Source organism: Panthera pardus, unplaced genomic scaffold (assembly GCF_024362965.1).
Source record: "Panthera pardus isolate Hobbes unplaced genomic scaffold, ASM2436296v1 HiC_scaffold_24, whole genome shotgun sequence".
NCBI classification, from domain to species: domain Eukaryota; kingdom Metazoa; phylum Chordata; class Mammalia; order Carnivora; family Felidae; genus Panthera; species Panthera pardus.
Genome location: NW_026526810.1, coordinates 138,716,512 through 138,739,176, shown reverse-complemented (window position 1 = coordinate 138,739,176; position 22,665 = coordinate 138,716,512). Strand labels below are relative to the sequence as shown.

At 59.5% G+C, this 22,665-nt stretch overlaps 2 long non-coding RNA genes and 1 gene segment (V, D, J or C); 2 read left to right on the top strand and 1 right to left on the bottom strand.

Moving 5' to 3' along the window:
• LOC109261643 (Ig mu chain C region membrane-bound form-like) overlaps positions 1-5,311 on the bottom strand; it is a 32,101-nt gene extending 26,790 nt beyond the window's left edge. The window contains 2 exon segments of the C gene segment in view: positions 3,830-3,906; positions 5,239-5,311. Of these exon segments, the coding sequence occupies positions 3,830-3,906; positions 5,239-5,311 (150 nt within the window).
• Positions 5,312-11,080: 5,769 nt separating this feature from the next.
• On the top strand, positions 11,081-14,593 carry LOC128773083 (uncharacterized). The gene is made up of 2 exons (XR_008417390.1): positions 11,081-11,535; positions 14,098-14,593. It is a non-coding gene; the product is annotated as an uncharacterized LOC128773083 (long non-coding RNA).
• A 3,421-nt stretch (positions 14,594-18,014) lies between these two features.
• LOC109261196 (uncharacterized) lies at positions 18,015-21,416 on the top strand. The gene is made up of 3 exons (XR_002077291.2): positions 18,015-18,570; positions 19,502-19,614; positions 19,850-21,416. It is a non-coding gene; the product is annotated as an uncharacterized LOC109261196 (long non-coding RNA).
• Positions 21,417-22,665: the final 1,249 nt, after the last annotated feature.

The following is a 22,665-nucleotide window of genomic DNA, read 5'->3' as shown; positions in this document are numbered from 1 at the left end:
TCACTTATGCTCCTCTGTTGGCATCACAGCTCCTTCTGCCTGACAGTTAGTGACGACTGTACGCTCGTTGTACCGTGTTCATGGCTCCCGCACATGCACACGCCCCGCCCGCCCCCCCGCCCCCAACAGGCTCTTTTACTTAAAATGGGTATGTCTTTTGCATGAAACCTTCCAACTATCTATTGGTTGGATAAAGTTGGTCTTTATTCAAATAAATAATTTTATTTCCAACAGTCTGTATTATCTAGATTGAATGTTGGTTGTATATGTGTGTACATTGATATGAAGATTTTCATTATTCAGCTTGTATAACATAGACTCGAAAACATTATACTTTTTATAATTAAATATTAGTGTCTTACATATGGATTTACTCTGTAAGGAAGAATTGAAGGGGTTAGTCCTCCAAGTTCACGCACATGGAAAATATATTTGAATGCCCGTGTTTTGGGTCATAAAATTCTTGAGTCATATTTTCTCTCCAACAGAGTTTTATGGGCATAAATAAGCTTTCATTTTCTTTTGAGAAATCAGGTCAGATTCATTCTCCTCTTGTCAATGATCTGATCTCCGTTTGCTTATTTTGAAGTTGTCAATTGCAAAATGAACAAATCTTTTAGAATTTCTAATGTTTACTCTTGAGACAGAGAGAGACAGAGCATGAGCAGGGGAGGGGCAGAGAGAGAGGGAGACACAGAATCCAAAGCAGGCTCCAGGCTCCGAGCTGTCAGCACAGAGTCTGACGCGGGGCTCAAACTCATGAACCTCAAGATCATGACCTGAGCCAAAGTTGGACACTTAACTACCTGAGCCACCCAGGCGCCCCTCCTGCCTTTTAGAATTTCTAAAAGAAAGAAGAGTTTTACCAGAGCGCAAGTGAAGCCGCTGCTGAGACCCACACTTGCTCCAGAAGCAACCTTTAGTGTGGGGGATTCTCACATGAAGAGCTACAGATCTTCATGAACGAAGAACATTCCAGAAAGTCACCGACTCATGTCCTGTTTCCAGTGCATGCAAGGCTGCAGTCTCCAACCTTATGGGAACGTGGGGAGGTCTTACTCTTATCTTTCTGTTTGCAATGTTTCCTGCAGGTTATTTGCCGCTGAAGTAGACGTATGGCATGTACTCAGGGCAGAGAAGGAGCCCCTGCTGGGAAGTCTGGTCGTGTCGTTCTGGCCTTGGTCAAAGTAGAGCCTTCCTGGGCACTCAGGAAGTGCCTTAAAGCTGAATATCTCCTGTATTTTATTAAGCCCAGTAACTGTATTGACTGCTCTGGGTTGTTTTTTTCCTGAGAAGTTTAAGAATGTTCTGGAACACTGTTCGAACACTGTTTCGAATCATGTTGGTTGGTTTAAGATTCCCTATCATCTTTCTGCCGGGACTGGTGGGACTGCAGTGAGCGGCAGCCCCCAGGACCCCCAGGTGTGAGCATGTGTGAGGTGTGGTGACGGGCTTCCACAGGTCTCTGGCGTTGGGGGTGTGTGACCTCTGAGGTTTCCATGCAGACGACCCGCAGGGTGACACTGACTCCAGGGAGGAGGCTTCTGGGTGGAGGGACCCCCCCCCCACACACAAGGCCCCCCTCAGAGCCAGTGTGGGCCTCGTGAGTGACTGTGGGGTTTTCTCTGAGAAGGGGAGGGCTCTGGGAGGGTTTCCAGCAGGTGCATGGGGTGGGGGAGGGTCCAGAGAAGGTCTTGGAAGGCCCGCTGTTGCCACCTAGGGCGGTGGGGTGCACCGGGAGGCGTGGGGTGCACAGGCGGGCCATGGGCCCCAAGCAGGCCATGCACAGTGGGCTGTGTGGTGTCCTCTGAGTGTGTAGGGCTTCACAGTGGAGCCTACAGGGTTTGGGGTGGATTAGACATGGGGAGTGAGACAGAGCAGCCGTGAGTGTGGGCGGCCACGGAGACGGAGCAGGGGGTGTGCGGCGGTGGGGCAGGAACCCGCAAGCTCCAGGGAGCTGCCAGTGCCCAGGTGGCATGTGGGCATCTGGTCCATCCAGGGCCAGGACCATCAGTGTGTAAATGGTGTTTGAGCCGGAGGACCGGAGGACGTGGAGGGATGCATGCAGGAGGACTAGGACCCTCGTCCCGGGTCCTTGGTTAGGAGTTGGGGGGAGGGCGGGAGCAGCGAAAGGACACCGGCCAGGGAGGAGAGGCCAGACTGCAGACACCTCAGAGGCCAGGAACGTGCCTGAATGTGCGGGAGGAAGGCGGGGGTCACTTGTCTGCAGCTCACGGACTTGGGCATCCCGGAACCATTAACCAAACCCAACTTACCTGGGACCCGACTTTGATTTCTCTGACTTAAATGGTCTCCGTGCTTTCAAACCATTTCTTCTTCTTCTTTTTTTTTTTGAGTCTTTTAAAGCATTTTTATTTAAATCTGTAAATGTGCACAGAGGACACAGGATGTCCCCAGGCCTCTGGCTCTGCACAGGAGTATGCTGGAACAAGGAAACAGAGTGAGAACATCCTACTGCATTGTGGGACAGAGACATATCCTCATTACAGCTATTAAATGTAGGTAACATCTGTCTAATTAGCCCTATTGTAGGGGTGTCTGGGTGACTCAGTCTGTTAACTGTCTGACTTTGGCTCAGGTCATGATCTCACGGTTCTTAGGTTTGACAGCTCGGAGCCTGGAGCCTGCTCCGGAGTCTGTGTCTCCCTCTCTCTCTGCCCCTCCCCTGCTCACACTCTGTCTCTTTCTCAAAAAGAAATAAAAAAAATTAAAAAATGAATTAGCCCTACTGTAGTTGCATTCTCCTTTTACAAAATCTTGCATTTATGCATCTAACCTACAAAATGTGAAAAACGCTCTAGAGAGTTGAAGAAAGGAGTTGGAATGAATCACTGTCAGAAGACAGGAGATATATTTTAAAAATAGAGTTAGGTGTTTCCACGCATACCACGTAAAGGTCCTGCTACCGGTCAGTCCTAACTGCAAATAGTCCTGTTTGATTAAGTAACAAGATTCATGCAACAGAAAAGAAAGTAGCACCATATAACCTGTAAGTTCAAATAAACATCCGTTCTTGTTTTTGTGTGATGGTGACAGGTGTGTGTGCACCTATGTGCTACCTGTCCCAACATGGTGCCGTCTTTTGTTTGGTGTGACTGTGTCCTTGTTGGCTGCCTGTGAAGGCGGCCTCTTTGGGGACCCACACACATGCAGGCAGGTGGGGGGGGGCAGGCTTTTCTCTTATTCTGATCAAATTAGGAGAGGACCTCAGCTGGGCAAGCAGGTAGGGAGGGAGCCTCAGACTGGGGAGACTGGATGGGACCCACAGCGTAATCCCAGTGGGGGTGGTGGCTGGGAAGCTCCTCCATGGGGATCAGTCAGGACGCGTAAAATAGAAACCCCACTGCACCAGCTTAATCCTCCTGTGTGAGAACAGAGGAATCTGTCAACACCACCGGGGGCCAAGTTTCCATCTATATTTTTGGCCCACTATCTTTAGTAGGTGGGCAAAGGGGCTGCTCACCTCTGGGCCTTGCATCTATATCCCAGGATAGGCAGGCAGCAAACAGCAAAGTATACTCTGGAAGCCTCCTTCTTCCCAAGTACATCTCACTGGCCTCTGTGGGTCCTGTGGCCACTGGGCTGCAGAAGAGACTGGGAGGTGCCGGGAAGTTGAGGGGAAAGTGGATATCAGCTGGGTGCTGGGGTGGCCTGCCCCACGCAGACTGTGTGGTGAGGGCCTGTAAGAGCTAAGCCCAGCAGCCTGCAGCCCCCTTCAGCATGTGGCCACCAATTCAAAATGGCGCCAGGGAGCATCGGGGTCATGACCCCTGTGTGTCCAGGCCTGGCTGTGGAGAGTTGGGCTCACCTTGCTGGGTCGTGGGGACGGGTGTGGGTCGAGGTCACGGGTGCCATGCCGGTGAGCTGGAGGGTCCTGAGGGGTCCCTGCAGGTGAGAGTAGGGAAAAGCAGCAACAACCCCAGGAAGGTGGGCCAGGAGGGGGCAGGGTGGCCGCGGGTGAGTGTGCATGTCACCCTGAGGCTGCTGGGCTCGAGGACCAGAGGGGAGAGTGTTTGGGAGGTGGGGGTCACTGTGAGGGCCTTCTCAGGAATCAGTCTTGTGGGGCTGGGGAGGGAGATCTGCGGACCGTCGTCTTCTGGAAGGTGGGGAATGGTGTGGCCTCCTTTCTGGCCGCTGGCCGAGCAGTGCGCCCTGGCAGGAGTGCGTCCTCATCCAGGGCTGTATGGGGTTCCCTGGGAGCCTCCCCAGAATGGTTGCATCTGGATCTGCAGATCAGTAAGATTCCCGGGGTAGGGGGTCTGTGTGCACTGAAGCTTGAGGGTGCTGACCTTAGGGACCTGGAGAAGTGGGGCTTTTGTCCCCTGCCTGGGGACGGGAGCACCGACTTGTTGGTGTCCTATACTGCTGGGGGCTCCAGGGCATGTTCCTCTGTGCCTGGACCTTGCACATCTGGGTCCCTGTGTCCCCTTTGCCCGCTGCATCACCGCCTGGGACCAGGGCTCCTGAAGTGCAGCCCAGCTCTGTCTTGGGCTCCAGCTCGTTCCTGAATGACTCAGGCTCCCCCATCTGAGGCTCCCTGTCTTCCCAGAGGGCATCCTTGCTAGCCCCTCGGTCCCCGTTGCCAAAGTCCTGGACGCTTCTCCTCTCCACCTGCAGCTAGAGTGCCTGGTCCTCCAGGAAGGGGCCCTGACTGACCCGCACACTCCAAGCCACACCCTGTGATTCCCCTTCTCAGTGTCACCTGTACGTGTGCAAACGTCTGCATACCCTCAGGGCCGCGTGTGCCTGCTGTGTCACACCCCAGGGCCTGGCTAAGTTCCCTGGGCTGATGAGTGAGGGAGTGAGTGAGTGCAGTATTGTGGTGCTGGGAGTGAGGGAAGAAATATAGAGTTGACCAGAGGAGAGAAACCGCAGGGAAATCCATGGAGGGAAACCCCAGCTTTAAGGTAAAGTACCTGAAAACCTCCCAGGCCTGAGTGCAGGGAAGGCAGGGAGGGGAGGGGAGGGGTGTGGAGGAATGGGGTGGGACAGGAAGGGAAGGCAGGAGGGGGTTTGCTGCCCTGGAGCTTATCTGCTTCCTGCCTGGGACATGTGGTGCTGAGCCCAGGGAGCTGCGCGGGAACAGGGTGCCTGGAGCCTGGCTGGCTCTGCCCCCAAGACCGGTGCTGGCCAGTGGGGACCTGGGCTGGATGAGCCTTCACCCAGGAAGGGAGGCCTCTGAGTTGGGGGCTCCAGGCCCTCTGGAGACTGGCTCACAGGTGACAGGTGGGTGGGTGCAGGCCGGTGGAGGGCCCCAGTGAAGGCAGAGCTCCTCTTCCTTGCTCCACATGGTGGGCTCGGGCTTTTGGGAGTCCTGTTGTGGGCTGGGGCACCCTGGCTGCCCTGTGTGGCCGAGTCCTCAGTGATGGGACAGGGGCTCTTGAGGACCCAATGGCTGCAGCATGGGGGCCCCAGGGAGAATGCTGCCTGGATGACCGTCCCCACCGGGGAGGGCACTGGGCTCAGGGGTGATGGGCAGAAGAGGCACACGGGTCCCTCTGGGTGGTCTTCCTGGTGCTGCCTGCTTGGCGGCTGGTGGCTGACGGGCACCCCATGTGCTGGCCACCAGCCGGGCATTCCTAAAGGGGCCTGAGGCCTGGCTGGACTCTGTCCAGCAGTGGCGCCTGGATGACTGACGTGAGGGGTCATGCCTGCTGACCCCTGCCCAGGGCAGCAGTGGCAGGAGCAGATGCTTGTGTCTCCCTGAGGGACACAGGCCTTGAAGGTCTGCTCTGGAGGGTGAGGACAGGGCCCAGCCCCCCGCCCGGCCCAGCCTCCTGTCCTAACCCGGAAGCTGGGAGGCTGAGGGGCGTCCGGGGCTATCCGGTTACCCCAGGAGCCCGCGGACACCTCCTGGCTGGGGGCGGGGCTCCCCTGTCGGACCGCTAGCTCCAGGCTGGGCCCCCAGAGCCCATGGGGACAGTTTTGGCCACAGCCAACGTCTCAGTGCTAGTTCCCACCGGACACAGTGACCCCGGGCTGCTCAGAATACTCCAGGCTCCTCCTTGGCCGTGAGGCCCCCACAGGGAGGGATGGCCTGCTGGGTGGAGGTATTCTGTCTGACGAGGCCTGCGGGCGGGTTTTATGAATGGCCTGAGGCACCATGAGCCCACCCGTTACTACCCACTCTGCCTCAGGCCTGCACAAAATCCACCAAGGACCCCCAGGTGGGGAGGCTGCACTGGGCAGCCTGTCTCCTGGAACAGGACCCTCCTCAGGCTGTCACTGACCCCCTGAACTGGGTGGGAGGATGCAGACCTCAGTCCGGGAGGCAGGTCCTTCTGCTGGTGGACCCACTTGGGGGCAGGGGTTTCCGGCCTGGAGGGTGTCACTGTGGGACCAGCTTCCACTATACCACCATGACACAGACTGACTCATAAACCTCCTGGCCTGCTGGGGGCTCAGCCCCTTCCTGGGTCTTGTCTGATGGGCAGGTGCTGGGGGCTCAGCCCCCTCCTGGGTCTTGTCTGATGGATGGACGCTGGGGGCTCAGTCCCCTCCTGGGTCTTGTCCGATGGACGGTGGGGGGTGGGGGGGCTTCTCCATGCTGGACACTCCCCCTGAGCTCTGGAGTCTGGAGTTCCAGTGAGTGAGGATTCTGGGGCACATTCAGCCCAGTCTGGTGTCTGGTTGAGCCCCATATGGGTGGGTGGGCTCTGAGGCAGAAGCCAGCCTCCCCCAGCCCACCCTGCATGGAGCGGGGCTGCAGCCTGAGCCCGGGTCTGGTGGGCTGGCCTCCTGCTCCTTGGGCTCTGGGCCCCCGCGCATGTTGGGTCTGTCCTGTCTGTGAGGGGTCTGCTGCTCAGCCATGCTGGCTGGTCAGTGTCAACCGGAACGGGATGCCTGAGGGCAGAGGGGCAGAGGGCTCAAGGAAGGGCTTTTGGGTCTGTCCTGACCCACTGTGGGGTTGTGACTCCTTGAGAGGGTCCCGTACAGAATCTCCCCTCCGTCTCGTTCCCCCTGGGGGAGGGGTGTGGCACCTCAGCCCAGCTCCCCCTGCAGCAGCCTCAGCCGCTCCTCTGCAACTGGCAGTGCCCTGTACACCTGCCCTCCACCTGGCAGGTGCGGGGTCACGGGCGCCGGGACTTGGGAGCCAGGCCAGCACCCCGGGCTCGGCCCCGGGCTCACAGAGCGCTCGGCAGGGGGGTCAGCTCAGATCTTGGTCAGGTTCCGGGCCTGAGCTGCCCCCGCCCCAGTCACTGTCTGGCATCCGCTCTGCAGGAGTCACATTGCTGTTGGATATCATGGTGGGGGAGCCCGGCTCCCCATCCTCTGTGGCTTCCCCTCCCCGGAAGGGTCTTAGCACAGCACGTGGAGGGAAGAGAAGGGAGAGCTCAGGGAACAGGGAGAGGAGGTGAGGGCTGGGGGCCATGGGGAGGGCTCCCTGCAGAGGGCCTGCCAGCTGACTGGCCCCCGGCCACGTGCCCAGGCCCGAGCCCAGGGTGCAGGAGGGCCTCTTGTGTGTGCAAAAACCCGGCGCCATCCTCTTGTTCTTGGAGGGGGGGCCTCCCAGGCAGTGAGGCCGGGCGGCTGGAAGGACAGGGGCCGGCTCTGGAGGTCAGTGCTGTCCATACCCTTTCCTCCCAGGGTGCTTGCGCTGGACCCTGGTGCCCAGACCACAGTGCCCCAGCCCTGCCTCGGGACGGCACTGGCTTGAGGTCTGCAGCCTCTGGTGATAACTGGGGGGACAGCATGAGGGGACAGGGCCCAGCCCCTAGCAGGAAGCAGTGGGGCCCAGGGAGGGAGGCTGGTTTTGCGCATAGGCCGTGTTGCCGTGGGAGGTAGTACCCCAGTACCCACAGTGATAGAAGCTCAGACAATATGGCCTGTCCCTGGGGCCCAGAGGCGGGCCCTGCTCACGGCTGCTCAGCCTGTCCTGGCCAAGGCCACGGCCCCTCAGCCTGCCTCCGAGGGACATGCTGAGGCAGGTGTCCCCCGGGGAGGTTGAGTGTGGGCTGGGCTGGGAGCTGGGGCTTGGTCGAGGGGCCCTGGGTCCCCCTGGGTCCTGACCCTGGCGTGGCTCATCTATAGTTCGTGGTGAGGAGCTGGGCGTCTAGGACTGGTCCCTGTGGCCTGTGGAGGGGGTGCTGATGGAGCCTCTGTGGAGGGGAGGACCGACGGATGGACGTGGGGTGACCTGTGCCAGCCTGGGGGCTCTGTGCTCGGTGTCCTGGTGAAGGCAGGGCGGCTGCTGGGCCTGGGCTCTGTGACTCACAGGCCTGGTCCCTCTGCCCCTGTGTGCACCCAAGCCTGTGGTTTCCTCCTCCCCAGGCCCAGCACAGCCCCTCTGGCTGTGGATGTGCCTCCTCATTTAGAATCAGTCAGCCCCGGAGACCCCCTGAAGCACAGACCCCAGCGTGAGGGGCCCATCCCTCCAGGGCCAGAGGCTAGAGGTGAATGCCTCAGACTGAAAAGGGTGAGCTGCCAGGCCTGGGGTCAGAGGGTGGGCCCCCAGGCAGCAGGTGGTGCTGGGCCTGGTTGCTGCTATGAGGGGCATCACTGTGGTACCACCCGTAGTTATAGACACTGTGTGATGCCCCATGACAATAACCAGGGCCTGGCCCCTGCAGGCGGGGCTGGTGGGAGGAGCTTCCTCAGGACGGGGAGAGCCCAGGGGCCATTAGGGCTGTGGAGGAGGCTTGGGTCTGCCCTGGGACCAGGACGCATGCCAGTTGCCGCGGTGGGTGCCTGGAGGCCGCAGTCTGCAGCCCTGGGTGGGCTGGGATGGGAGAGGACGTGCCCAGAACGCCTGGGCTGGTAAAGGTGGGTGCAAGGACTGTGGACTCCTTGTTCGTGGATGCCAGGACTGGGAGGCACTGGGGCAGGCTGGAGAGGGAGGTGTGGGTCTGCTGCATTGCTGGGGCTCGAGACAGTTGCTCCAGGGTGGGAACAGCGGCATCGGGGGCCATGGGCTGGCCAGTGAGGAGCTGTCCGCTTGTGGGAGTCTGCGGTGGGCTGGCAGGGACCTGGGGCTGGGGCTCAGGTCCGAGGGGCACTGGATGGGGCGGGCAGTGGGGGAGGAAGGTAGTGGCTTCCAGACAGGCCCTGTGGAGGGGACAGTCCCCAACGCCACTGCCCTTTGCCTTTGCCTGCCCATCTGGGAGATTCGGGCTGAGCTTCGCTGCTGTAAGTCATGCAGTAGATGCAGTCGTACCCCAACCTCCCCCCACCCCGCACCCGCAGTTAAAGTCCCTGCTGTCCTACAGCCAGTCTCCCAGGAAGGTCCACCCAGTGGGGGTGCCCCTGCTGGGAACAGAAGCCTGGACGTGGGCAGGGGCAGAGTGTGTTTAGGAAGGCCCAAGATGTTCAGCAGAGGGCCGGAGCTAGGGGGCTGCGTGGCTGGGAGCTGGATGAGGCCCTGGACAGCGTCCTTCCCCAGGAGCCTGGCGGGTACGGAGGGGAGCGCAGCTCTGGGCCCCTAGCAGGGCCTGGGCTGGGCTGGGTTAGGCTGGCTGCTCGGAGGGGCTTTCCCTGGAGGGCACTCACTGTGGGTGGGTTTCTAGCCTCCCGGCAATGACCAGAGCCTGCACCGCCCGTCTCCTGGGGGACAGGCCCCAGGAGCCCCCCGATGGCCCGTCCAGGATCAGGACCCATGTCCCTGAGGACGGCACGGGCTGTGAGGTGCCCCACTCCCTGAGAGCCTTGTCCTGCCTCCGGCATCAGTGAGCTCCTACACAGCCTAGTGTGGGCCTAGCTCTAGTGTCCACTCCTGTCAGCCCCGCAAGGGTCTCTGGGGGTCCTGCCCACTGGGAGTTTGCCCAGGGTAGACTCTGTCCTTCCTGCTCGGTTCCGCCGTGGTGTTGAGAGCAGGTTTGTTTCTGCCAGTGGGGATTGTGCGGCCACCTCAGAGCCCTTTGAAGCCCCCAGCTGCGGGTGGATGTTGTACCTGGACACAAGCCCACAGGCCGAGCTGGCTGCCAGTGGCTCAGGAGGCCTAGGGTCCCGCTCTGGCCCTCAGGAGCCGGGCTGGAGGGCCCTGCCGCTCTGGCTGGTTTTTGCTGCTGGGTCTGTCACTGTGGGCGTAGTAGGTACCGTCGTAACACAGTAGAAAGTTCCCCGTCAAAAAGCCCCCGAGCGTGCTGGAGGGGCCCCTTCCCTGCCAGAGCCCCAGGCGGCCAGCCGGGCGTGTCTGCACAGGTGTCCAGAGCTGCCCCACGTGGTGGGCAGCTGGCGTGGTCCGGCTGCCCTGTCTCCCCAGGGACACCTGCTGCAGGGGCGGGTGGAGACTGAGCTTCCACGGGCGTGGGCACAGGGGGTGTGGGTGGTGGCCCGGGGTCTCACACACTCTCGGGGTGTGTGCCCACATCTGTGGCCCAGGCCACGGGGAGAGTGTCCACTTCGGGGATACTGTGTCTGCAGCGTGTCTGCAGGGTCGCTGGGGGCCTCCTGGTGAGGCCAGGTTTGGACGAGGCCAAGGGGACCACAGAGCATGGGATGGATGGACCAGCCAGACTGGTTGAGGGGCACGTGGGTCTATCCATCCTCCCAGAAGAAACATTTCCCAAATCAGGTTCAAACAGCCGTCCCTGAAGGGGGGAGTCCCGCCCACCTTCCCGGGTCCCACGGGGCAGGCCCCCAGTCTGCTTGGGGAACAGGTGCTGTGGGGTGACGTGGGGTTGGGGTGATGTGGGGTGTGGGGTGATGTGTCCGGGTAGCCCAGTGGCTATAGGGTGGGGCAGGGCCCGCTCACCAGGGCAACCCCTGTGCTGTCCCTGCCCAGTCAGGCAGGTCTGGCTGAGGTTTGGGGTGGCTTCCGCTGGTGGGTTTCAGGGTCTGATGGAGTCAGCAGGCAGGGTCCTGGCGCAGCGTCACGGAAGCCCTGTTCCTTCCGTTGTGCCTGCTGTGGGTGGGTTTGGGTTACAGGCTGCACTGTCCTGGTGACACCATATGCATGGTGATGTGGCCCCATTCAAAATCCGGGGGAAGGCGTCCCTGCTGCGCTGAGAGCAGGGCCACAGCTGGGACCCCCCGGGACGGGGTTTTGGATGGGTGCTGTAATACTGTGGTTGCATAGCTACTCCCAATGCAGTAGCCACCACAGTGACACAGACTCGCCTCCAATCCTTCTTCCCAGGGAGGCTGCAGGGCTGGAGGGGGAGGAGCCTGGGATGCCCAGGGCTGATCCAAGGGCGGAGGTGGAGCCGGGGGAGGCTCCTTGCCGGAACACGGCACTGGGCGGCCGCCCATGGGGCGTTGTGAGGGGCACCCTGGGGCCAACAGATGGTTCCCACCCGGGGAGGCTGGAGCGGACGGGGGTCAGTCCTGTTGCCGCTGAGCCTTGCACTCGGGGTCTGAGTTGTGCTCAGACCCACGAGGGCGTCTGGCTCTGCCTCACCGGCCCCTCTCTGGCTGTCTCCCTTTGCCATCTGCCTGTGGACCCATCTACTCTAGAGCCACCTGGGATTGTGCCATTGCGGTGACGGGCCTCAGTGACCAGCCACTCCCGGAGCACCTGCTGTCCTCGGATGCAGTTTCAATTCCCCCTGGTTCTGGCAGGACCTGGGGCACATGCAGGTGAGGAAGTGCAGGTGTGGGGAGGCCCAGGTGCAGGGGAGGCCCAGGTGCGGGGAGGCCCAGGTGCAGGGGAGGCCCAGGTGTGGGGAGGCCCAGGTGCAGGGGAGGCCCAGGTACAGGGAGGCCCAGGTGCAGGGGAGGCCCAGGTACAGGGAGGCCCAGGTACAGGGAGGCCCAGGTACAGGGAGGCCCAGGTGCAGGGAGGCCCAGGGGAGGCCTAATCCTGGTTTAAGTCTTAGTTCAATGAGCTGGACGGAATTTGCCCTCCTCGAGGGCCCTTCATGTTAGTATGAAAACGGGCCCGCATTGCTCTTTTTGGGCTCTTTGGAGCATGATCCACTTACAGAGTCCAGGAGCAGGTCTGCGTGGCAGTGACCACGTCTGTGGAAGTCTGAAGCCCCGTCCACGAAGCCATCCGGGCCGGGGATGTCGGGTCTCTGGACGGCTCCCACCGCGGTGTCCGCCTGCTGAGCCGTCTGGCTAAGCTTCATTGCTAGGAAAGGAAACGTGACGCCTATTCTGTGCTAACAAGTGCATTCTGCTGGGTCGTCCCCAGCGTGAGCTGCTGCGATACCCTGAGTGGGCGAGTCCACACCCGCACCTGGCGCCTGCCCCACCCGAGCCACAGGAGCAGCAGTCACCTGGGGGAGCAGGGGTGTGGACACGCCCTCAGCCGACCACCGAGCCTCCAGCGTCCCAGGTCCCCTCCTGGGGCCAGAGAGGGCAGGGCCGTGGCCCCAGGAGGCCTGGCAGCTTTGCGGGGGTGGGGCGCACATTTGTACAGCAGATGAAGGATGCTGGGGCGGGGCAGGTGGTCGTGGGCTGAGTGCTCGCTGTGGCTGCAGGCTGCAGCCTGGTGCCCGTCTTCACGTGGTCCTCAGCACCCGCCCCGCGGGGCTGTTGTTATTACTGTTATGACTACGCCACTGTGCGGTGGGCGTGCTGAGGCCCAGGCATCCACACATCCACCTGCTCCCTGCTCCCTGCTGGTAGAGGTCGCTGGGATGAGAAGGAGGGGACGGAGCTGGGTGGCAGCTGGCCAGATGCACGTGTTCAGGGGCCGTGTGGATGGTGCAGTTTGAGGTCCACCCTGGTCCGTGAACCCTGGGCTGGTGGCCAGTGCCCATCGGTTCCCCACTGGGACCACCACGGGGTCTGGGAGAGTGGCCTCTCCCCCCATGTCCTCCAGGCCACTTCTGGAGCCACGGCAGACAGCGTCGTGGGATGGCAGCTCTCCCGGCATCCGAGTAGCCCCTCTGCCTGACATCTAGGCCCCAGGGTTGGGGTGGGCTTTCCTGTGGGGCAGTAGCCTGACGAGGGAGCCCCTGGCCGTCCCTGGCCCATGTCCAGCCACAGCAGCCACAGTGCTGGGCCCCAGAGACCAGGGTGCCCATACTCCTCCTAATTTTGAGGAGTGGTCTTGGGGGAGTGAGGGGGACAAAGTTGGGGAGCCCCTTCTGGAATGTTCCTCCTCCCCAGCTCCTCCCCCTCACCCCTGGGACTCTCACCTCTTGGAGCCATGGTGGTGTCGGGGAAGCATTTCTGGAAACTTCCATCTCTGAACTTTAGAAACCATTTGTGGATTTTCAGGGCTTTGATCCCCAGGAACGGTGGAGAAATAAGTCAGCAGGCCAAGTGCTGAGGACAGATGAGCCTGCAGGCGCAGAAGCCTCTCCTGCAGCCTCCTCGCCGTGAAACACGTGTTCTTGTGTGCAAGGACACGTCTGGTGACGGAGCAGGCACACGCGCCCTCTTCCACGCGCATGCACAGCCGTGTCCGTGGTGCTGTCCTCAAGAAGCGGCAGGACGTAGTCGGGAGGAGAAAGCGCGCATCCGTGCCTGGTCCGCGGGTCGCCCACAGGAAGCCTGCTCGCCCCAGACCTGCAAGGGTCCCAGCCTCCCTGGCTGCCGGTGCGCAGCCCTGTGGGGTGGAGGGTGGTTAGGGGCTTTGGCTGCATCCTGCGTCCCTGCGCTCAGGGGTCCTGGGCGCCCCTGTGGTTTCGTCCTGGTGGTCCATGTTCCGCTGTGTTCAGGAGCTCGGACTGGGGCTTCGAGGACATTCTGCAGCTGGGCCCTCCCAAAGAGCCGGCAGTGACCAGGGGCTGCTGAGGGGGCAAAGGTTAGGCTCGCTGCTGCTCTGCCCTCGGCAGAGACCAGTCAGACCCCTCCCCAGCAGAGCAGACTGCACTGGGTCTTGGCCTGAGGGGGGGTGGCTGCTGCCCCAGCTCCCTTCTCGGTGCGACAAACCGTCTGAGGCCTGTCTCTCTTGGGTCACATCACAACTTGCATCTGCTCTCCTGGCCTCTGTGTTCATGTGGGGGCTGGGGAGGGTGCCGTCTGGTGCCAGCCTCCCTCAGGCAGTCCTTGAAGGGCCCCTCTGCCAAATGCACGTGTCCTTTCCCAACTCTGGCCTCCCCGGGAGTGCTGGCCCCTTGCCCTCGCCAGGCTAGGTGCTCAGGAGCACAGCCCGCGTCGCCAGCTCCGTGAGCACAGGCTCCAGGACGTGATGCAGGGCCCCCTGGTCTAGGGGAGCACTCACTCTGGTTCTCGTCGCTTCACCAGGGCGGACAAAACACTTTTTCCTGCACCTCCCTCCGCACCAGTTACAAGCCCCGTGCCTGCCAGTGGTTCAGGCCCAGAGCTCTTCGTCATCCCCAGCTGGGCAGGGGCCCAGGCCAGGCTCAGTGACAGATGCCTGCCTGCTGCTGGGAAGGACATGGCTTCCTCAGTGCCCCCAGGATGTCAGCTCAACTCTCTGGATCTTCGCTTTGCCCCAAGGGCGTGGTGGAAATGTGTCCAGTCCTGAGAGGGGGAGCCCAGCCCTGAGAGGGGTGCTCTGATCCCAGGAAGCGGTGTCCGACCCAGAGAAAAGGATCCAGAAGCATCCAGGGCCACACCCTGCACGTCGCTTGGCTGAGGGCCCCTCCTTGTGTCCTCAGAGCTGGAGGGGTGGTGTCCTCTCTCTCCTGTAAGGATGTTGTGATGACATTTAGGGCTTTGATAATAATCCAGGAGAGCCTCCCCATCTCGTGACCTTAACTAAATTCATCTGCACAGACCCCTTCTCCATATAAGGTGACAGTCACAGGCTCTGGGAATAAGGACCTGGATATTTTTGGGGGGCCACTTGTGAACCCTTCACTCCACCCACTCAATGGGCATTTATGGAACACTGACTGGAAGCCAGACTCGCCTTCTGGGACACGCCAGTGATTGGTGGATTCCAGAAGCTTTTGCTGCTTCAAGGTTAGAACTTGAGCCCCAGGACTCACCAGGGTTCACTTGGTAGATGACAGGCAGGTGACAGCCTCTGTCCTGCTCAGGCTTGATCTGCCAGGGCATCACAGCCCAGGGACAGCCCAGGGCTGATACAGTTCCCAGCGGCCTCTATCTGACCCTGGGTGGGTTCCAGGGCCTCTCCATCCCTCTGGGCCCCAGGTCCTTCCACCCCAGGGTCCCGGCCCCAACCCAGCTGGTCACCTGGGGATTTGGGTTTTGTGTCACCCCCTGGCTTGGGTCACCTGGTCCACCTGGCCTTCACACATCTCCTCCACCTGGGACAGAGGCACCCTCACCCTTCCTCTCTGAGCTGTCAGCCCACACAGCCTTCCCTGGGCTGTGATGTTAAGCCCCCCATGTCCAGGCCTGTGCAGGGAACTTTGCTGTCAGTGGGTCTAGGGACGTGCCCCGTGGGGCTGCAGGTGGCAGTGAGGACAAGGTGGGAGGCAGTGGGTGCAGGTGCCTGTGGGTCTGTGGCCGCCCTCTGCACCTGCATCCACTCCCCTGTCACCTCCATTTTTAGGGGGACAGGCAATGCAGGTAAGTGCTTGGAGCTTGGCCTTCCCTAAAGCCAAGCCCTAAGTTACACACCAGAATCTTCCGCACCACTGTGTGTGACAGACCTCAGACACTGCGGCCTGGGTCCGTTGATGACAACTTTCTTGTTCTGGCCCTGCTTAGCCCTTCAGCCTTGTGGGGTCCCAGCTTGTGGCTGCCTGGGGTCAGTGGGCCTGGCCTCCTGGCTGCAGAGACACCACTGACCACCTACACCTCCCCACAGTTAGCGAGCCCAGCCGCCCACCTGTCCCCACTCCGTGGGCACACCCACTTAGGTCATCCAGTAACTGGCATGGCTGCCGTCACACCCTGTCAGGTGAGACCCTCACCAGCCCTCCCTGGGGCCTGGGAGACGCAGGTGTGGGCTGGCCTCCTACATTGAGCTCTGTTGAGCTCGGTGGTTTCTCGGGACTGGTATTCTCCCCGTAGACCCAGGCCTGCCCCGAGGTTGGGGTCCTGCAGACCCAGAGGGAGGACCCCTCAGAGCACCCCCCACCCCCAGACTGGGGCAGCTGCCTCCCTGGGCGAGGTCCCCAGCCTCAGACAGAGGACCCTGGGGAGCCCCGGGGGGACTGGTGCTGCATGGGCGCCTTCTGGCTTCCCCTGAGGAGTCCCTGGGGTCTCTAACATGGTGGGTCTTCAGGGAGCTGTGCCCGCCCAGCCTGCACGTCCTGACCACACTTCCCCGGTCCCTGGGCCACACCTTTTCTAAGGGACGGCCCCGCCCCAGCTGTGTGCCTGTGGTAGGTCACCAGTGTGAGGACCCTTGTCTTGTCCACCCCCCCAACAGTCCTGGGCAGCCCTGCTGGGGCACCTGGCCCCCGTCTTTCCTGTTGGGAGACAGAGATGCAGCAGAGAGAAACCTGGAGCTTATATTTTGGGGGCCCATGGCAGGGAGCCCATAAGGGGGCCCACAGGAAGGAGCTCACGGGGGTGGTCCATAGGAGGCAGCTCACAGGGGGGTAGCTCATAGGGGGGCCCACAGGAGGGAGCTCACGGGGCCCCCCCACAGAAGGGAGCTCATGGGGGGGGCCCACAGGAGGGAGGTACAGGGGGGTCCACAGGAGGGAGCTCACAGGGGGGAGCTCACAGAGGTCCCACAGGAGGGAGCTCACAGGGGGGCTCATAGGAGGGAGCCCACAAGGGGGCCCACAGGAGGGAGCTACAGGGGGGCCCACAAGAGGAAGCTATAGGGGGGCCCACAGGAGGGAGCCCACAGGAGGGAGCTCACGGTGGGGGGGGCACAGGAGGGAGCTCACGGGGGGGGGGGGGCGGGGGGGGGGCACAGGAGGGAGCTCACAGGGGGCCCACAGGAGGGAGCTCACAGGGGGGCCCCACAGGAGGGAGCTCACAGGGGGCCCACAGGAGGGAGCCCACAAGAGGGGCTCACAAGAGAGAGCTGGGGGGGGGGTGCCCACAGGAGGGAGCTCACAGGGGGGCCCACAGGAGGGAGCTCACAGGGGAGCCCACAGGAGGGAGCTCACGGGGGGCCCACAGGAGGGAGCCCACAGGGGAACCCACAGGAGGGAGCCCACAAGGGGGCCCACAGGAGGGAGCTACAGGGGGGCCCACAGGAGGGAGCCCACAGGCGGGAGCTCACGGGGGTAGGGGGGCCACAGGAGGGAGCTCACAGGGGGGTCCACAGGAGGGAGCTACAGGGGTCCCACAGGAGGGAACCCACAGGAGGGAGCTCAGGGGGGGGGCACAGGAGGGAGCTACAAGGGTGCCCACAGGAGGGAGCTCACAGGGGGGCCCACAGGAGGGAGCTCACAGGGGGGTCCACAGGAGGGAGCTACAGGGGTCCCACAGGAGGGAACCCACAGGAGGGAGCTCAGCGGGGGGGCACAGGAGGGAGCTCACAGGGGGGTCCACAGGAGGGAGCTACAAGGGGGCCCACAGGAGGGAGCTACAGGGGGGCCCACAGGAGGGAGCCCACAAGAGGGAGCTCACGGGGAGGGGGCGGCACAGGAGGGAGCTCACAGGGGGGTCCACAGGAGGGAGCTCACAGGGGGGGCCCACAGGGGAACCCACAGGAGGGAGCCCACAGCGGGGGCCCAAAGGAGGGAGCCCATGGGGGGCTGTCCCACACGAGGCAGCCCACGGGGAGGCCCACAGGAGGGGGCCCACAAGAGGGAACTCACAGGGGAGCCCACAGCAGGAGCCCATGGGGGGAGCCCACGGGGGGCCCACAGGAGGGAGCTCACTGAGGGGCTCACAGGAGGGAACCCACGGGGGGGGGGGTGCCCATAGCTGGGAGTCCATAGCGAGGAGCCCACGAGGGGGCCCATAGGAGGGAGCTCACAGGGGGAACCCACAGCAGGAGCCCATAGCAGGGGGCCCACAGAGGGGAGCCCATGGTGGAGGGGCCATAGGAGGGAACTCACAGAGGGGGCTCACAGTGGGGGCCCACAGCAGGGGGCCTACAGCAGGAGCCCACAAAGGGGACCCCACAGTAGGGTGTAGACGGCTGGTTGCCCAGAGCACCTCGGCGTGCATGAATGCGTGCATGCCGTTCCAGCTCATATTCCGGCTCCCTGGTGGCTTCTCGGCATCACAGGCCCAGGGATGTGTCTGTTGGCTCCACAGTCAGCTTCAGCCACCCGCTTGCTGCCTGGGGGCCAGGACTCCAAGAGCATGCCTGGAGGCCTCACCCTGTCCAGGGCCCTGGCTCTCCCACCTCCTGGCTGTCAGCCAAACTGCCCGCAGGGTTTAGTTTATTTGCTGTTCCCTTGTGTGGCTGCTGAATCAGGAAGGAGAGAGGGGCCAGCAATGCACTGGCTCACAGACCCTCGGCCTCTGTCCTTGGGCAAATAAGTGCACAAAGGAACCTTGAGGAACCCTTAGCGCTTTGCCAAGTCCCTACGTGCAGGATTCCAGGCAGGCTTGCTTTTAGGAAACCTGTGTGTGTCACGTCCACATGGATGACGCGTGGGGGAAAGAACATGCGACATGTTCAGAACACAGAGAAGCAGCCAAAGGGCTTAAAAAACTTAATGAAGTTTCCTTGTAACACAAGAGCCAATCAGATTTTTAATTGAGAAGCGATGTGTTCTCTTTCGGACATACGAGTTTGCAGCCCATCGTTTGCTTACCTCCGTGTGCCATCGGAACCGTCATTATTATCCTGTGAGCCGAAGCGGCACAAACAGGTTGTCAGAGCAGATGCTGGTCGGTTGCTGGGTCATGTGAGCTTCTGAGGTGAGTTTGCTTTTATTTCCAACATTATCTTGTTTGGGGTGTAGCTCACGCAGCTACTGTGAGCTTGGGAACGACTGGGTGTCCCAGCCACACACGGGGCGGGGTCCTGCTTAATGCTCCTCCCACACGCGCACTTCTTTCTTTAAAATATTTTTTAAATTTAAAGTTTATTTATTTTTTTTGAGAGAGAGAGAGAGAACACATGAGAGAGAGCATGGGAGGGGCCGAGAGAGAGGGAGACAGAGAATCCCAAGTAGGCTCCACTCTGTCAGCACAGAGCACAACGTGGAACTCGAACTCACAACCATGAGATCATGACCTAAGCCGAGATCGAGTCAGATGCTTAACCCACTGAGACCCCCAGAGGCCCCCCACATGCTCACTTCTTTGGGGTTTATGTCCTCCAATAATGCCAGAAAGACTCGTGGGGAAGAAATAGCTGGGGTCAGAGGCTGTGGCCAGCCTGGTGGTGCTCATGGGCGGGTTTGCGTCTCTACACACTGCTCTATGCATTGACACACTCACACACAGCATGCATGTGCCACTCTGGATATTTTTGTGCATAAACGGGACACACACACACACGTATGTGTGACTTATTTTTCCCACGTAGGAGCGTCCCTTAGAGCTCCTTCAGTGTGGTGTCCCTGTGAGCAACAGCACATCTCTCTAACCTGTTCCTTTGAATGGTCCGTGCCATCAGGCTGGGTGTGGCATCATTATTACTTGGACCATACGCAGTTTCCATTTTCCGGCTGCTCTTGTGTATTTTACCACCCGTAGGACGTATTTGTATTACACTGAATATACAGGTTACCGAAACAGGATTGTCTGCCTCTGTGGTAGGAAGTTTTCCCACTGAGGATGATGAGGTGGTCCCTATTCATGCTTTCTGTGCCCCTGATCTACTGAACCCTTGCTGATCTCCCAGGACCTGTGAGAGGCTGGGCCCCCAGACCCACAGCCTGGCATCAGAAGGCAGCACAGCTAGGCTCTTTCCTCCCCCATATATCAGCACCAGAGGGAAGACTCCTGGAAAAGAGGGTGAGTGGGACAGGAGCTGGGAATGGGGCCCCACAAGCAATTAGGGGCCAGGCTGAGACACTCCATTTCCCCAGAGACGACCAGGGCTGGTGGGGGGAGCTGGTGGGGGCTCTGCTCTCATAGCAGCCTATCTGGAGACCCTTGTTGTCTCCAGGGGTTCAAGAGCTCAAAGCTGGCAGGGCAGCCGGGGCACCATCCTGGGGGACCCCACCCCACCCTGCCTCCCACCCTCCAGGCAACACCTGTCACAATAGGCATGCCACAGTGGCAGGGATGCAAACACGCCAGTGGAACGGATGCCCCGCCTGAACAGTACGTGGTCCACAGCCTGCAAAAGTACCCCAGGCCTGACACTCAACTAGAGATGTAGTGGATGAAACCTCCAGGATGCAGTAAAACAGTGCCCATCATTCCAGCAATCAAGACAATCTAACTTGAGGAAAAAAACAGTCAAATGACAGCAACAGTCAGGTGAATTCCATGTTGCAATTATATGGCGATGTTTTAGAGTCGGAGAGCCAACTGGTGGTCGCCAGAGTGGAGGTGGTGGTGGGGGGGGGTGGGGGGAGGCGGGGACAGGCGACAGGGATGGAGCAGGGTGGCGTAGGGAGGTGCTGAACCACTGCGCTCACTCCCGAAACTAATGGGACACTGTACGTTAACTACACTTGGGTAAAACACACACACGAGATGCCTCAAAATTTAATCACAAATTTTATTGAAGCAAATGAAAAAAATCAGAAAATGGAAACAAAGAAGTAGAATCTATAAAAAAGAATCAGAACTTATAGAACAGGAAAACACAGTCTGTGCTGGGCGGACACTAGAGCAGAGATGGAGTGCCCAGTTGGCGGACTTGGGGATGGGACAGTAGAAACGACAGACAGGAACAGACTTCCCAGAGCAGCCTGGAGGGGACCTGAGGCAAGAACAGAGGTGTCACCCGGTAGCACTGGAGCCCCAGAAGGAGGGAAGGCAGTGGGCGGGAAGACTGAGGAAATAATGACTGAAAAGTTAACACATTTGGTGAAGGATACAAACTTCCAAAAAGCAAAACCGGATAAGCTCGAAGAAATCACGACAAGACGTTTCACAACGAAGCCTTTGCAAACCAGAGTCCCAGGAGTGGTCTCGAAAGCAGCGAGAGAGAAAGGACATGTCACCTGGGGAGGGTTTCCCATCTGAGGCCGTGGGGGCCATGAAGAGGCTGCACGGGCTTCCCAAGTGCTGGACGTAGAAGGGCTGGTAGTTGTGGGCACCGCATCCAGGGAACCCGGCCTCTGGGAGCAGAGGGAAGTAGGCATGTGCACGTGTGAAAAGACACTACAGGAATTGCTTGCAGACGTTTCTGTGAGGACTGGCTTTGTGACGTGTTATGTAGCGTTCCTCAGACAGTCGGCAAATCAAAGGAGAAAGACTCAAGGGGCTTCATGGAGGAGCAGTGGCGAGACCGGGGGTGTCCACACAACAGGCTTTCTTTTCCTCGAGTTTTACAAATCATATTTGATGATTGAAAGAGAAACCAAACTTTTAAGACAGTGCTCTCCATGGGTGGGGAGGGCACAGGGACAGACGGAATGGGTGGTGACTGCTGGAGGATCTCCCAGTGTCTGTGATGATGCACCTGCTATGAAAAGTCCATGCAAAGAAAGACACACGTTTCGCTGTAAAGATTTGAAGGCACGAAACCCAGATGGATCCTAAAATATGTTCAAGTGCCACAGGAAGGCAACAAGGGTGAACAGAGAAATGAAAACTGCAGGAACCAAATAGAAAGCACATGTAAAGAGATTGAAGGCTAATGTGTCAATAATTATTTTTCTTCTTTTTTTTTTAAATTTTTTTTAACTTTTATTTATTTTTGAGACAGAGAGAGACAAAGCATGAACAGGGGAGGGGCAGAGAGAGAGGGAGACACAGAATCTGAAACAGGCTCCAGGCTCTGAGCTGTCAGCACAGAGCCCGACGCGGGGCTTGAACTCACGGACCGTGAGATCATGACCTGAGCCGAAGTCGGACGCTTAACCGACCAAGCCACCCAGGCGCCCCTCAATAATTATTTTTAATGCACGGTCAGACAGACCAATTAGAAGATAGGCTGGCAAAATGGATCAAAGAGGTGACCTGACGATATACTGCTTGTAGGAAACTCACTTCAGGGAAGCCTGGGTAGCTCAGTCAGTTGAGTGTCTGACTCTTGATTTCGGCTCACGTCATGATTCCAGGGTCATGGGATTGAACCCCGTGTCAGGCTCCGTGCTGAGCGTGGGGCCTGCTTGGGATTCTCTCTTTTCCTAGCTCTTTGCCCCTCCCATGCTCATGCTCTCTCTTTCTCTCAAATAAAAAAAAAACCTCATTTCAAATTCAATGACAGATGGAGATAGGAAGTGGAGGGTTAGAGAAGGTGCATCACATGCCCGGTGAGTATGAGTCCCAGTGGCTATATTAACATGTGAGAAAGTAGTCTTTGGAGCAGTAGAAGTTACAAGGGTGCAGAGTGACCCTGCTTAAGTCCTTAAGAGGACCCTGCAGAGTGACGGGTCCTCTTACCCGTCCACGGGAAGGCACAACACCCTAAAAGTGCAGCCTCAAAACTGATGAAACCACAATTTTATTATGATCAATAATAATATCAATGTTATTACCAAATTCTGGTTTAATTTTCTGCTTTTAAGGGACATTGGAATGATGCCGTTGAATTTTTATTTACTTACCTGCCATCAAAATCCTTCTAAGGGATCCGCATCCCATTCCCTGTGGTTTTTATGTTCACTGGCGCATTATGATTTTGTTCTCTGTCAAAGACACCACAGATCCCAATCCAGAAGTGGGGGTGACAGTGACAAAGTGTTTACCAATTTTTTCCTTGTGTTTATGCAAGAAACAATTTGGAGGGGTGCCTGGGTGGCTCAGTTGGCTAAGCGTCTGACTTCAGCTCAGTGACGATCTTGTGGTTCATGATTTCGAGCCCCATGTCAGGCTCTGTGCTGACAGCTCAGAGCCTGGAGCCTGCTTCATTCTGTGTCTCCCTCTGTCTCTCTCTGCTCCTCC